Here is a 17121-nt window from a genome sequence, read left to right as displayed (position 1 = left end):
TTGGAGAGTTGAACAGCATGGGAGAATGACATCAAGTGATATGGACTAGTAATGGCTAACCCTATGAGCAACTAGAAGCCTCTGAATCCCAAGAAGAAAACACAATAGAGGAAGAATTGACATAAGACCTTAGATACATATGGGAATTATTTGTCAACTCGTTCATTCACAGGGAAGCATTCCACTACAAGGTCCCTATGAGCAACATTAGAGAAGGGTTAAGAGTGAATGAAAAAGTCAAGCATCTCCTTCTAAGGTTGCCAGGATTGCTCGAACATAATCTAAATAACCCTATGAGATCTTAGGGAAGAAAGAGACCAAGAACAGCCTCAAAAACAATTACAACAATGGTACAAGGAAAGGAAGAAGGAATAGCGTGACACAAGCAAAAATAGCTCTTCTACTAGACAAAGACAAAAGAAGACATATTGTGCATACTTGAGAAGAGGGAGAAGTACCAGTGAGAAGATCCCTGCAAATCATGGAACAAAGTGAAAGGCTAAAATGATTACAAAGTATCATTAAAGAATCTCAAAGTCCAAGAAATAAAAGCCTAAGTTTTAGATGAAGTTCAAGCCAAGACAAGCAAAAGCCATCCGAAGACACAACACAACATACATGGCATGAGTAGGAGATTACCAGAAACCTATAACACTCTAACAAGGCATAACTCTTGTTGACCAAGCAAACAATCTGTCTATACAAAGTTCAAATAGTATTGAACGAGGTTGGCTCAAAGACCAACTCCATGGAGAATAGCAAGTTAGCGCATTCTACACGTGTCAAAGACGATAAAGATAGGAACCTTGAGGATGAAGTTGTCGAGACATTTGAGAACAATCTACACTACATTAAGAGATTGTTCATAATAGAAGAACCAAGAATAGGGGGCACGCAATGTAGACCCTAGGAGAAGGGGTTTTAAGGACGAGGAAGGTAACTAAGGTATGAAAACATTGAAGGTGGACATGTAGAGGGGTTACACACGGCTGAGAAAGCACAAGAAGCACTAAAATGTGGGCAAAAGCCAAGCAATCTGGCTAGATCCTTCATACATGGTACATATCATTTCCAAATGATGGTGACCCCCCGCAAGTCCTAGTTGAGATAGGCAAATTCTCCATACGTTCAATGGAAATGGATTAGAGTGTGGCACTATAAGACATTTTAAGTCATATGGTGTGTGAGTGGTCAGATAGACAAGGATTGTTGGCTAAGGTCGTTTCCCACTAGATTATGGGGAATAGTCATCTATTGGTTTACATGCTTGATATAAAAATAGACAAAATCCTAGAAAAAAGAAGATTCCAAGAGGAATTCAAACTCTTGAGGGATGACACCGAAATTGTTGTTGAGATCTACAACATCAAACAAAGGAAAAACAAAAATATACGAGATTACAATCGTAGGGACAAGGAGGTGTTTGGAAAGTTGGAGAACAAGTCAACTGATGGATTGGAGAGACATTGGTTCATCAAACATTTGATTCCTTCAGTCAGAAAAAAGATGAAGGTATTACCCCCATCCTTCTATGACAATGCTTACAACTGACCAATAGACATTGAGAATTAACTCATCACGGGGAAAGAAAAGAATAAGTGATGATGACAATACGAAGGACAATGACATGATGAATGAAAAACCATGCAAGCACTTCAACAGGGTATGCTATGCATCATGGAACTGAAGGCGAAGAAAGAAAGTTCCAAGGAAAACAAGGAAGTGTGGTGCACCGACTGTACCGTAGGTCACACAAAAAAGGCGTGTTAAAAGAAGCTATTTCGTGACATATGTCAACTACTAGGACATTCCATCAAGGAATGCTCGTACACCATAAAACCAAGAAGCATGCAAGTGCTCTTCACACAAGGGGAACAGACAACCCCACCGTCTACACCACCAAAACCACTTGCCAATTCAAATACATCATGTGGAAAATATTGTAGCAATAGGCAACGCAATAATAATTATAATTGTGGCACACAAAATAGAATCTAATACAATGCAAAGAGGAGACCAATATCTAGTGTAGAACTGCAATGAATGGAATCATTTTTCCTGTGATTGACAAAGCGGTCAAAATAACCCTGAGTTCCTATGCAAATGATGTGCATTTGGAAACCATAAAGATGCCAACTACCGGAAAAAAGGGTAAACATGTTGGTCGTGGAGAAGTCAAATTAAGAAGGATAACGAAGAAGGCAATATACCCAAATCCTCATAGAAAGAAGGAAAGACATCAGGAAGCCAAAGCCGACATGGAATAAGCAATGGTAGAGGAAAGAAGAGCCTCAACAAAGCCATCTGTACTTTACTATGGCCCAGATCTAAAAAGAATACAATGAGACAATTGTTGCAAACAGCAATCCCTATCAAGGTGAGGGACCTTCAAACCTTGCCACAACTAGAAATGGCAATCACAAGCATAGTCAATGACAACCAATTAGGAGCAATATCAGCCACAAATCAAGTCGATGGAAGAACCACTGCATGAAGGGGGTGTGGCTAATAACCCGATGTTGTTGGTAGTAAACATCAGGAAGAAGTTAGTCATCGTTAAGATGGCGATCGTGTGAAGAAAATTGACAAACACTATTGTTAATGGAGGCTAAAAAGTCAATGTGTTGCCAGGAAACCTAAAAGTGCCTTGGGAAGCCAACAATATGGAGACCAACCTTTCACTTGGCAGGTGACAACCAACATGGCATTAAGTCATTGGGACACTCACGACACAAAAAAGTGACAATCAACTAATAATACTTCTTCCTCAACTTTGTAGTCATCCTACTAAAAAAGGTGTACAATGCTCTCCTTGAGAGGGGTTGGTTGATCACGGCGAAGGCAAATCATAATTCGAAGAAAAATGCATTGTCTATTGAATGTGAATAGCGGAAGTATATCATTGACCTAAGAAATCAAGTTGCGAGCAAGGAACTGGCATCTTCCAACTTGCAATCTAATGAGGGAGATTGCGGAACAGATGAAAGGACGAAGGCAATGGAACAAATACAAAAGGGTGTTGGAATTGGAGGATTGTTCAAAAGATGAAACTAGCTCTCTCAATGACTTGTTTCACTAGCAGATGGAGGATTATGAGGTCTTCTAGACCAAACGTTACATGTTGCAAATCAAGGAAATAGTGTAAGTCGTCGAAGAGAGTTTTGCTCAAAAATATGAAGAATGATGAGACCCATGCTTTCCATTTTTAAAAAGACGATAAAATATGAAGGGCCAAATGTGAAGAAGATAATCTTGGGCAATGAAGATAATATGAAGACGACCTTGGTAGGTGACAATTGGAATCTTGTACTAATGGCGATGACATTCAAGATTTTCATGAAGTACAAAGACACCTTGGCCTAGACCTATAAGGACCTAGAGGGGATTCCACTAGAATTGCGCTCACATAGAGACCCCTCATACTAACTGCACACCCCATACAAAAGAGAACTTATCAAATGAACAAGAATTGTGTTGCCAAGGTACACGAGGAAATTGAGAAAATGTTTGATGATGACATAATATTCAAGGTGAAAACAAGTGAGTGGGGCTCTCCAATTGTCATATCACTCAAGGAGGCGAACTAGATAAGGATCTATGTGTACTTCAGATGCCTTAATCCAATAACAATCGAAGACCCCTTCTTGATTCCATTCATCAACAGAATACTCTAGAAAGTTGTCGGCCATCAACAATTTCCTTTGTGGATGGATTCTCAGGTTATAATAATATAAGAATTGCCAAAGAAGACAAACTAAAAACAACCTTTGTGGTGGAATGACTTGACTTTTGTTATGTTTTTGAGGGCCTCTCAATGCGCAACTCTTCCAAATCGCAACCTTGTCACCATTGTACAAGAGCATTGAGGAGTACCTATCCACCTTTAACTTCCCAAGCAAGATGCCACGAAGTTAAAGAAGAAAGATGGCATTTAAGGGAAAAAAATTGAGCTTGCTAATGGGATGTTCCACAAAATGGAGCTTGACCACAAACTAAAACAATGCATCAAGTAGGAATAGATTCAAAAGTTTTGAACGAACCTCACGAAGGCCTAGTTCGTAGCCACATGGCAAGGTGTTGCTAGCAGGGATTTGGTGGCCAACACTACACGCTAGCACCTGAGAGTGGATGGGAGGATGTGACATGGACTAGAGAGTTGGGAAAACACTCAAGTGTGATTTCATGTCGCCATTCCCTTCGTAGTCCAAGAACTATTTGAAAGGTCAGGGTTAGACAATGTCGAGCAATTAAAGGTTAGTCAAGCACATAAATGAAAATATATTGTGGCAACAATGGAGTACCTCACCAAGTGGTTGGAAGCAAGGGCACAACTAGACAATATTGTGACTCAATTGCTAGTCATCAAGGGGTTGCATTTTGTGAATCGTGTCATCTGGTTGATTACAACAACAAAGCTTAAAATCTTCCACACATATTCAAGTCCATAATACGCGAGTCAATGGTCAAACAAAAGCCACAAACAAAGTACTTGCTTCCATGATATATGTCATGTGGGGTCAAAGGGGAAGATTGGGAGGAAAGACTACCAACAATACTCTAGGAAGACCACACGACAAAGTAACAACTAGGCATACCCTTCCAATTTATGTTCGACCACCAAGTTTGTCATGTCCCCTCCTTAGTTTGACTATCATAGTCATGGGAGTTAGCCTATCATGGGACTCTCGTAGGCTAGCAGTGTTGACAGAGACTCACACAAGGGATTCAGTGACCGGACATGGCATTCCAGACAGTTTTGGGCCAGTTTGGTGCAGTTCCTTGATTTTAGGAGGTTTCCCTAAAATTTAGGAGGATGTGGTAGCTTTCAGATATGAGGTTTCTCAGACCAATTCTTGGTTTCAGCTTCAAGATGACAGGATGAGTTTTTGATTTTTTAGGAGCATCCCTAGATTTTAGGGAAGAGACTGTCAGTTGACCCATTCTATCCGACATCAGTCACAAACAAGTGACAAGGTCAGATTCATGATTGGTTGGTTATTTTGGACTATTATAGGCTATATGGGAAATGTTTTAATAGTTAGTGATTGAATATATTGAAATAAGGCTATTTATATAGCCATTTTGAAGTAATAAGGGGATATTTGCTTCATTTGGTTAGGTATGCCTATGTGTTATAGCTCATTGGAAAGGTCTCGAATTATTATACATGACTTTCAATATCCAGAGACTTTTTGGTGCCTTGAGCTGTAAAATTTTAATAAAGTAATGTTTTTCCTATAGCATGGACGCCTTTATTTGGGAAAATGTTATTTTATTATATTTTATTTAAAAGTGCAAGGTGTGAATTTCATTTAGGGTTCGATTTGCACTTGGGAGGAGTTATAAGGAGATGAAGACCTAATTGTTGACCATCTTTTGGCATTTGAAGCTTATGAATTGTGAAATTGCTCTGGAAGGGCAATTTTGTGGCTTGGGACAAAACCCTCAAGTCTAGACTGTTGGGATGCAAACGAGTTCTATTTCATTGCATTCCGATTGACAAAAGAAGTGGTTGATTTACCTTGGCATTATCATTTGAGTGGATTAGGGTACTTGCAGCTGGGCGATCAGCTTTTGGCAACAGGCATTTCATTGCAGCAGCTCACGTGGGGGTTGGAGAAGGCCTTTTCTTCACCATTGGATGCCATAGTTTTCCTTTGGCATTGGACTGTTCATTGCAGCAAATTTTGTAGGGTTGAAACATTATCAAAGCATCTCCTTGTAGCTAGTGTTGATCCATGTTTAAGACAGTATTGTATATTGGTGATGATCTCTTTGAAGTTAATATATCAGATTGCTGGTTGGTTCGTACTATTTCAGAATTTAGTAATGATAAAATTTGCAACATGTGTCTACATTTCTTAAGTGCTACTTATTTCCTATTTCTTATGCAATTATTTTATTTCCAAAAAAACCCAAAAAACTGAAAATAAACAAGGAAAAGAAAAAAGAAATCAGAATTCAACTAAGATCATTCGGTGGAAAACAAACGCTAGTCAAAGATTCAGATTTTGAAACAAACAGTAATTTCTATGGTCACCAAATTGGGAATCTTTCAAAGTTGTAGTAGCTACTAAGTACATGTTCCCAAGTTTATACATTATTGTCAAGAACCATCTTGGTGATGCCAAAAGCTTGAACAAATAACTTCTTACCTTTAACAAATTAGACATACTGAGAATAAAGGCACAATGAGCCACCGAAGTCATGCAACACCAATGGAAGTTATGGCATGACAAGCACCTCCAGCAAATGAGTATACAGTCGACGATTTTGAAGTATAATGATTGAGATGAGATTAAACTAGGGAAGTACAAAGTTTGGTTGTTGGGACCCTATTAAGTTAGGGAGTAGGGTTGCAATGGAGCAACCAAACATGCAACACAAGGTGACAAGTTGATCAAAGAACCTATGTACAACTCCAAACTAAAGATTTATCATAAAAGAAAAGGACCCACAATAGCAATAAACAAGTTGGGGTTTGCTACTCACAAAGACTAGACCATTGGGCGAGTTAAATTGATCGAAGAGAACCAAGTAATAAGAGACCAACCCTATGTGTTAGATGAAGAATGGACCTCTCCACACATTTCCTTAAGGATGGTTTCAATGAAGCATGTGGAGGGCATTGTAGTCTTGTGCATCCACAAACACCTCACCAATGCATACTTTGACATACCGGCACTTTGGGTGTGAATGGGTGGATAACGATGGAGTGTAACCAAGGTATGTGGTGTATGATATTGACAAAGAAGTCAAAAGCAAAAGAAGGGAGGAATGAGCAAAAAAGGGAATGACTTGGATGAGTATGGAGGCATTGTGTCCCCGACTCAAAATGATAATTAAGGGGGATGATATGTTTTTATGGAGCAATCTTGGTACAATGAAGAAATCGTTAAACCATATTGAAAAAGCAAGGAGACTCCGCCATTGCCAACCTCCAACTCACTCTCATGAGTCATCCCAAAACTCGTTGTCCACCAGAAATCAATGGGGAGGAGGTGACTCAGTACTTGCAGTACAAAGGCTAGTGCATTGATAGAAGATATAAAGGTATTAGACCCAAACCCGTAGTAGACAAGATATTTGACTTGGAATATTGGGACGTGCTATGAAAACAACTACTACAAGGAGCTATTGGGTACATGTTGGTGGCCCTATGCTTCTAAAATCAAGGTGAGACCTTATGATGAACCAAGAGGAACAATAAGAAAAGTAGAGGATTGAGAGCTAGAACCAAGCAAGAAGAAGAAAGTGAAGTGCAAAACGAACTAAAAATAGAGGATTGAGAGCTAGAACCAAGCAAGAAGAAGAAAGTGAAGTGCAAAACAAACTAAGTACAAGCCATGAAAAAAACAATTTAAAAATGGAGCAACATTGGTGAAAAAACTAAAATTCAATGAGGGTAAATTGTCATAAAATAAATGACTAGTATAATGTTTATAGTCAAATCAGACTCATATGTTCTCAAAATGCATTGATTTCCTTTTCTTGTGTAATTATGAGGTTTTTGTGTTCACCAAGTCAATGACAAGCTTTTTCCTGAGTCCAAATCAAAATTTTGGGTATTGAGTCAAGTAAACATCCAAGTTTTCAAACTTTGACGAAAAGCAACTATAAGACAAAAGATACAATTCTAATGATACCAAAGTGATCCCAAATTCATTGGATGCTAAACTGAAGCAATTGGGTAACTTACTAAAATTAGCATGCTCCTCCAAGAAGTTTGGAGAGCTAACAAAAGGTCAAAAATCAATTCTAAAAGCATCACAAGGTTTACCAAAACCAACAATCGTCACTACCAACAACAACTTGCAAGACTGATCCTATGCTCTCCAAGAACTTTGCAATTGCCCCTTGTTCACCAATTAGCCTTTGAGAGAACTCAAAACTAGGCTAATTGCTCACAAATCAATTTTGGTTCAAAAGAGGGATATTACAAGAGTGGGGATCAAAGTGGGTGACTTTGATAAAAGGAAAAAGCTATAAGCTAAAGCCACAAGGCAATGGAATTGTTGAACGTTATCATAATCGATGGTTTATGCGCCATTACAAGAGCATTAGTCTGACAAGTATTTTCTATTGCACAATTGGCTGAATATGAACTCAACAACAAATGGTGGAGTCCACACCAAGACAAGTTACCATGTAATAAACATGTGGCACCTCAACGCTTCCCTCAAATATTGCCAAAACCAACATATGTTTCTGCTATGGCTTAAAGATGATATAGTACAAGGTAGATGAACCAATAGGATTCATCCAATGTGATAAAAGTTGAATGTAACTGATACAGAAATAAAAACAACTTTATTAATGAAATGCATGCGAGATTTCGGTTCTACTTATCATCCAAATAGCCAAGTTTATCTCCATTGCACTGATTGCTTACATGCAACACCAATATTGCAGATGTTTTATCATTTTTTCTTTGAAGACAAGTAACATAACTAAGCAATTTGTATTCTATAGAAAGGATTTGACAAAGGAGATAAACACTTTCCTAACTGATATTGTAGCCTTCAAGGCATAAAATTGTTCTTCATAATCAAATCATTAAATTAAGTGCAACTATGCAAGTTGGCCTTTTGTACTCTGTGCAAAAAGAATGATATACAGTGGTCATCACTTATTGCTGTACCTAGTTGTTTTTTTATTGTGTAATTAAAAGTCTCAGCTTGTCCATGTGAAATTCTGTAATTTATAGAGTATATTGGAACCATGATAATTGTGCCCTTTTTCCACAAAGATTTCTTAGTTTTAAATGATATAGGTCATGTGTAAAAACAAATGGAAAAAGTAAAATCATATGGTTTGAAGATTCACTTTGTAGTGTAGTATTCAATTTTAAAAAGATTCTTCCATTTTCCATCTTAAATTTAGATCAAGTTCATTGAATATCATAAGCCTGCTTCTTAATCCAAATGCTGTATAGTACATAGTATCCCACAAATGCATTATTTCCTGTGTTGGTATAAAGGCTTATAAAAGTACAAATTCAAATATCGATGAGTTGGTGACCAAACAATAAGACCACAATAAGTCAACCTTGCAATCTAACCAAAAATGACCACAACTAAGTTAGAGAGAGACACAAAAAATCTAAAAAGGATTAATCAATGACAAAACCCAATACAAACTAGTATGAACGTCATGTTTTGAATGGGTTCCAAGTTCCAACTGCCACCAACTTCCACATCTTAGAAAAATCATGTGTCAGATAATTGTAATACTAATTAATTGAGAAAAAATGCTCTGATTACCCGAGTATTTTAATACCCATGCATCCATCCAAGAGATAGTATACATTACGAATGTTTATATTGAAAATATAGCCATAATTACTTATCAATACCTGATCTATGACTTAAAACTACATATCTAAATACAATTATGACATTTATGAACAATGTTTATTTTGACGAGAAGAGGTTTCCACAATCTGTCATATTATTGGAATGTATTTCTAGATTGGATTGTGTGTTCATTTTTTGCATCGACATTTCGAATCACCCTCAATGATATATATATATATATATATATATATATATATATATATTGATTTTAATTTTTTATTTATTTTTTGAAAATTTTAATGTTATTTTTAATTTTATTCTTGGTTTATCTCTTTGTTATTTGCTTTATTTTATTTTTATTTTTATTTTTTATCCTTCACATTTTATTTTATTTATATTTCTTTTCATTTTTATTGTTATTTTACTTGGCAGTTCATCCTTTCTCCTCCTTATTATATTTTTGATATATATGCACGCGCGCGCGCGCGCACACACACACATATAAGTAATATAGTTTGGATATAAAATATATATAGAGTATGGTCTTGCTTTACCTAATATTTATATTTATTATTTTATATATGCATTTAGTTTATTTCACTTTTAATCTTATTTCGTTTCGCATTTTTTTCATTTCTCATTCTTTTGGTTTTAGTTTTGCACATATATATTAGTACACATATACATTTTGAATTCGTAGTATATACAGTATGAATATATATATATATATATATATAATTCTCTTTTTATTTTTTGTTCTTTGTGGAGTCTGGTACTTTTTTATTTTTATTTTTTTTTAAAATAGATAGATAGATAGATAGATATTTTTATATATAGATAGATATAGATCTTTTTCTTTTTCTTTTTTCTTTCTCTCTACTTTCTCTCATCTACTCTTTCTTTGATCTGGGTTGTCTCGGTATGTGTGCTTCTCTAGAGTCTATATATCTTCTTGTTGGTCTGCAACAACTCATTTTTTCTCCTCCAGCTATTCTCATCCTGATGATGGATCACTGAGTGTGATTCGAAATGTCAATGCAAAAAATGAACACACAATCCAATCCAGAAATACATTCCAATAAAAATGTTTATTTTCTTGTTCAGAAAAGTTCACTTTTGATGTTCCACTGTACAACATAAAATAAATTGTTTGACATCAAAAGCACAATGACTGAATGAAAACTTGATAAAACATGATGACATTTATTCAAAATTTTAATACCTGGAAGAAGAAAAATGTTCACAATTACTGCCTCTAAGACACCTTCCAAAGGCATAAATCTCTTCTCATAAATTGAATCAATCGTCACAGTATTTTGAAGCCTTGAACGATTTTGCTTTTGCCTTCTATTTCTTGTAATATTGTAATCCAATTTACCTTTTGAACTTTCAGCCCGAGATTGCTCTTGCCAAGCCTGTGTGCAAATACAAATGTTACACAATTGTTAAAATGAAAAATCTATAAAATTATGTTTATAATGGCAACTAAAAGAAGATAAAATCCCATTTGCCATCAAATTGAATACTGGAGGCCAATACCAATGGAGCAGAACTTTTTTTCCCAAATTACTCCATTTCGCTAAACAAATAGGCACTCATTTAGTACCGAAACAGGTGTAAATGCTTTAAAATTCATAAAATAAATTCCAAATGTGGGGTTTAATTAGAAAAACAGAAAGCCTCAGGATGGTGACAGATTTTGTATCTCGGATAGAAAATTAAAAAACATAGAGTTTATCTGTTAAAAAATAAAAACCTTTGGTCTAGAACTGGAATGCCACCTAAGGCATAGAGATTCCAAATAATTCAATTGATCAACAATCTCAAAGACAATCTAGAACCACACAGGCAGTCAGTCAGAATATCATTTATTTCTAGGTTAACTTGTTAAAAAAAAAAGTTGATACTTGTATTCAACAAGTAAAGACTTAAACAAAAAGCATGAAATTGTCTAAAAAGATATCAGTCCATGTCATTCCATTTGCCAAAATAGAGTCAGGAAAGCATCTATCGTCTCCAAACTCTCAATCATGCAAAACTATTATTAATCCAATTACAATAATATGCCAAAGATGTCAGCATGAGCATTATCAACTATAATACATGCCAAAAGGCATTTATTATTCCAAGACCTAATGCAAATTTATAATATAAGGCATGATGGTTTCCATCTTGTACTAGAAATGCAGATACATAATACACAATTAAAAACAAACTTTTAGCAAAAAAGTAAGCAATGATAGACTCTATATGTCTTTTAACACCCAAGCTATTGTTGTGGGCATAGTGTCCTAGAAATGATGAAGTTATTTGCAAAAAGTCATAGGCATTGCAAATTCTAGATAGTTATTAAACTGATCTAGGGGCCTTTTGCATGAAAATATTCCCCATAACATATGTTAGCAAATCATTATGAAAACACATAAATAGCAATAACATGATAATTAGAAATTATCTTAAGAAATATGGAGAAGCAATTTGTTTGCAAGACAAAACCACCAATACAGAAAAGGGGTTTCAATCAAATGGGGAAAAAAATTGTATACCAATACAAGCATACAAGTAATTGATGCAATAGCACCTAGCAATGTAAAGGCAATCTTGCATCATCCAAAAACAAATTGTCAAATTAGATGTATAAAAATCGATAAAGCCTAGATGTAGGCTATTAAGTGTCGCCATGTTTCTTGAAAAGGTGCTCAAGAGGGACATGAGGGGTAAAATAATTTAATATTTATGGCCTCTGTCAAATGGTAGATGCATTTTTCAGCAGTGAACACATGTTAGTGGTGTTATAAGGGAAAATGGAGGAATTTCCCACCTATGCGTCCACTTTGGGAAGTAGAACAGTCTTGATTACACATGTCCATAGAGGATACCAAATACTAAGTAGGAAATTGTTTCTTAGGAACTCATTATGGGAAATAGAAGAGTCTTCATTACAGCTGTAAAGGAGACAAAGCATTCAGTAGTAATCTCTTACCTAGACGCTCACTTCGAGGAAGTTGAGGAGTCTTGCATACTCATCTATTCACCATGTGTTGACTTTCTAGGTGCAATGTGTTGCATTTATAAAATTAGTATGGATTTTCCAAGTGATTTTAGACCAATGGTTTTGGGTTTCCACTAGAGTATTCCTTCCCAGAAATTATTATCGAAAACAGACAAATATTAGGGGCAGGGGGGTGAATTAGTATATTTACAAACTTTTAATTTTCAAAACATGATTAGATGGTATAGCAATACTTAATCAACCATATATATCAGAGAAGAATGACCAACATTAGTATCAGGAGATGCGTGGTGATCAGGTTCCCATCAGAAGAACCTGGATCAAACTCGAGTGAAGCATCTACAAATCGAGGTGATCTTGCAGGAGAAGCTGGAGGTGTTTGTACAGCGATCACTGGTCAAACTGGAGCCATAGGAGCTACTGGAGCCCTCCCATCAGGTGGACCTAATTGAAGCTTAACTCCCAAATCATGAGCCTTCATAGGGTGGTTTGTTGGATCAGGAACAAGAGAAACAAGAATGAAAGGTCCTTGCTACTCATCAAAGACTACATCACAACTGTAGATGAGACGAGATGTCTCAACATCAATCAGGCGGTAGGCTTTGTGGAGACTATTGTATCCAGCAAGCATGAGTTTCTGACTCTTGGCATCCAACTTGGTGCATGATGCATCAAGGATCCAAACAAAAGCAAGGGAGCCAAAATCCTTTAAGTGACTGATTCTAGGCTTGCGACCTGACCAGGCCTCCTTCGGCTTCGGAGTTTTACCTTTGATCACCATTGTGGATGACCGGTTCAAAATATAAACTGCAATGTTGACTGCTTCTGCCCAAAACTTCTTCGGAACATGTCTGTGTTCAAGCATGGATCGAGCCATCTCGGTGATTGTTCTGTTCTAACATTCAACTACATTGTTATGTTGTGGTGTGTGGGGTGTTGTTAACTGGCATTTAATGCCATGAGTATCCAAGAAGCTAGAGAAATCATTAGAACAAAATTCCCACCCATTGTCTGGTCTAAGAGTAATAGATTTCCCAGACTCTTTTTCAACTAAAGGTTTAAACTTTTGAAATACAAGAAATGCATTTGATTTCTTTTTAAAGAAATACACCCACATTTTTCTACTGAAATCATCAACAAACGACAATAAATACCTAGACCCAAGAACAGTAGTGGCCATAGGACCGCAGATATCGACATGAACAAGCTGAAGTACCCGAGAAGCTCACCATGAATCGTCACTGGTGAAAAGTGTGCGATGTTGCTTTCCAAGATGACATGCATCACAAACTCCAAGCTGTTGAGTCTAAATCTCTGACAATCCAAGAACAAGAACATCTCGAGCAAGCTATGAGAGATAATGCACATTTAAGTGCCCATATCGTTGATGCCAAAGTGTGCTAGCAAAAGACCGCCTAGCAGCCATAGCTAAGTCCCGAGAAAGTCGGAAAAGACCATGATCCTCAAAACCGACTACAACAGTAAACTGAGTCGCCTGATCAATGATAGTACACTGATGTGAACTAAAGGTAACATCCAAATATGGAGAATTTTGTAGTAGCTGACTGACTGAGAGTAGATTTAGTTCCATCACTGGAACGTAGTACAAATGGAGGAAAATGAGATTCCTCCCAACAGACTAAATTTGAATGTTGCCTTTGCCAACAACAATGTACTCTTCTCCACCACCAAAAGTAAAAGAATCTGAATAAGGCTAGTAGTCAGTAAACTAGTCTCTGTGGTGAGAGAAATGACGAGAAGCACCTGAATCAATGTACCAGGCAGACGACTTCACATGATCTGCAAGTCTTTTACCCATGAAGGCGTAAAACGCAATAATTGTCTACTCAATGTGCTCTGCACTGTTAGCTTTGGGCTGCGAACTTGATTATTTAGATTGTGCAGCTAAGCCTTTCCAACATTTAACCTTCATGTGCCCCATGTGCCCAAACTTGTAACAATAGTTGCATTGAATATGCTTCTTCCCGGAGCCATCTGATGCTGGAGCACAAGACTTCTGTTAGATGACTGTTGAAACTTGCCTTTATCCTTCTGAAAGGATTTAGCAGCAAAGGCTTGCTCTGTAGAGGTGGAGTTGGAACTGCTACCGAACTATTGTTTCCACCGATCTTGCTGAAGTAGAAGTGTGCAGAGATCAGTGAATTTCAAATCAACACTAGAAGACGCAATGTTGAGAGTCTCAATAAAATGCTCATAGGACTTCGGTAAACTCCGAAGAGTGATAACCACAATATCCTCTTCCTCCATCTTGTGACCGATGGCAAGCAACTGATCACAGTTTTCTTGAATCCTATTCAAGTGTGCCTAGAGCAAGGTTCGCTCATCCATAATAATAGAAAACAGAGTGTTCTTCAAAAAGAAAGCTCTGCTTTTGTCAGAAGTCTCATGAAGACCTTTGAGATGTGTCAATATCTCAGCAATTGTCTTGCCAGATGGAATCTGAGAGAGTTGATCATCAGCAACGAATAATTTGAGAAGCATCATCGCCTCTCGATTATTCAGTTCCCAAGTATCCTAATCGGTACTAGGAGTAGTCGAACACTTCATAACACCCAAAACAAGTTGATCAGTATTCCGATATTCAAAAATGTGAAAATCAAAGAAGGCACGTTCTTCGAAGCAAAAGAACAAAAGACCCAGAAAATTTGGAGAGTGACCCAGAAGAGAGTTCGAAAATTGAGAAGGAATATGTTGTCGATTTCTAGATCTGTTGGCTCAAAACTTGAGGCACCCAAAAAAAATCAGACAAACCAATTTAGCTCTTGAAAAACCAATCAAGAATCTGTGATCAAAAAATCTGAGATCAAAAATTAGGGTTTCGAAGAAAAGCCTAGTCGACAGCCATGGAGGTCGAATCTGTAGCAAATATGGCCGATTGTTGGTAACAAAAGCCCGAAAATAGTCGATTTTGTTACAAATTGCGGCGGCTAGGCTACATCAAGCAAAAAATTACACCAAACATTGCATGAAATCGCGAGTTTATTAGACATTGCAAGCAAAAATCACAATTTGACCAGACGCACGAATCCCCTTTGCCAATGTTGAACAGATGCTTGTGGTTTGTAGAGAAAGCACGAATTGGAAGTCGTGAGTGTCCTAGGAACAATGAAATTGTGAGTTGTAGACGTGTTTGTTGCAGTTGGAAGGTAGGGAAAAATAATCACGATTTGGAGCTCACAATTTTCAGACACGATTTGCGGAGACAAAACCGCGATATTCTGTGCTCGGGTTTCCCAGCTCGCAATAGTCATCTCGTAGAAGCTCAAACAAAACCCTAAGACAAAACCCGAGTTCAAAAATCAAAGGATTTTGATATGACGAAGCAAGGATCATAGAAAAATAATTTCGAAAATGGTTCTGATAATTTCGAAGAAGAAATTATGATTTTCGAAAATGTTTAAGAAAATGGCTCCGATACCATATTACGAAGTAAATTGTAAAATACTTGCTTGTTATTAACAAACACCGTAAAGAATAGAAACATTATATTCTAGCTGAAAGAAAGCTAAAAAAGCTACAGCTAACTAAAGCTAACTAAATATTAGAAACATTCTATTCTAATATTTACAATAGTTTACAAATAGATTACCATTAAGTAATAATAGACGTTTATCTATTATTGTAATAGAAGGTGTAGGGACACATTTTGTTGAATGTCCCTCTTCCGGAGTCGTCTCACACTACAAGTCTAGAACATATATATGATTGCACTTCACACTGGTTATTTCTCTTTTCTTCATACTATTGTGATGATTTGAAATCAAATCTCTATAAAACTGATTATATTATTCTCATGAACCATCTTATGACAAACCTCCTATAATGAATGTAATGTCTGATACATTTCTGCAGGTGTTCTCTATATTCAAATCCTTTGTAGTTCCCCTCATAAGTCTGCTATAGAGTTTGGCTTCTACTTCTCTTTGGAATTTTCTTCGAATTCTACCCAAAGGTCTTTATCTGATTTTCTGATATACCCTATTCCTTTCGATAATTAAAAGAATCTGATTTCAAATATATATTGATGCCTAATCCCTGGTTAAACAGCCTCGATAAATGATCTTGTTCAGTTTGCTGATTGGATGTATGGAATCTCCTAACTGATATTAATCAGGTACATCCTTGCATTTACAAACTGTAGTCTTTGTAAAGCTTTATATATTGATGCTGTGAGCTTTTTGGTTTAATTAGACTTACTAATTGTGCATCACATCATCTTATATCCTCAACATATGACTGTTGTATTTCTCTACCCAAGACTTGTCGCTTCGCGCTTTTTAAACAATATGAATATGTTGTTATTATATCAATTCTAGTGCATGTGTTTGCTGCGTCTATAAGAACATATATACAGTATTATATCTCTCATGTATTAAATAAAATATTAATCCCTTTCAATCTGTTCACTTCGTTAATTCCTATCATTTGCTTGCTGTTGTAATGACTTGGGCTGACGTGTTTCTCACATTGCTCCATCTAGTCCATGATTGGCACTGAGTCTTTAATATGAACCTCCTGCGGACAGCCTCACATACTTCCATAATGTTCTGAAAAGTATTTTGATTGTCTTCTTCCTTATATCTTCCGCTAATGTTTGAAAATTGTGCTTAATCAATTTATTTTTCTTTGTCAACAAATTCCGTTCTTATTTGATGCTGTTCACTGTGATATAAGGTTTTCTCTGTCATGTCCCCATATTTATAAGATTTAATGTTATAATTAAAATGATCAATAATAGAATAAATGATAATATAATTTATTATTAAATATTATATATATAATAAGAAGATT

At 36.4% G+C, this 17121-nt stretch overlaps 1 protein-coding gene across 4 annotated transcripts in view; it reads right to left on the bottom strand.

Moving 5' to 3' along the window:
- Positions 1–17121, bottom strand: part of LOC149561391 (Nucleic acid-binding proteins superfamily) — a 226939-nt gene that overhangs the window by 163822 nt on the left and 45996 nt on the right. For all 4 annotated transcript variants that reach the window (XR_016363812.1, XM_089825121.1, XM_089825123.1 and 1 more), the window contains exon 2: positions 10519–10711. Coding sequence is in view for 3 of the 4 variants with exons in the window: in XM_089825121.1 (XP_089681247.1) it covers positions 10519–10711 (193 nt within the window). In the remaining variant the exon portion in view is untranslated. The remainder of the gene's footprint in view (positions 1–10518; positions 10712–17121) is intronic.

The sequence above is a fragment of the Cupressus sempervirens genome, chromosome 4 (assembly GCF_028749045.1).
Source record: "Cupressus sempervirens isolate cs-2001-9-10 chromosome 4, ASM2874904v1, whole genome shotgun sequence".
In the NCBI taxonomy this organism is placed as follows: Eukaryota; Viridiplantae; Streptophyta; class Pinopsida; order Cupressales; family Cupressaceae; genus Cupressus; species Cupressus sempervirens.
Note: the sequence above shows the minus strand (reverse complement) of the source record. Positions and strands in the feature narration are given on the sequence as shown.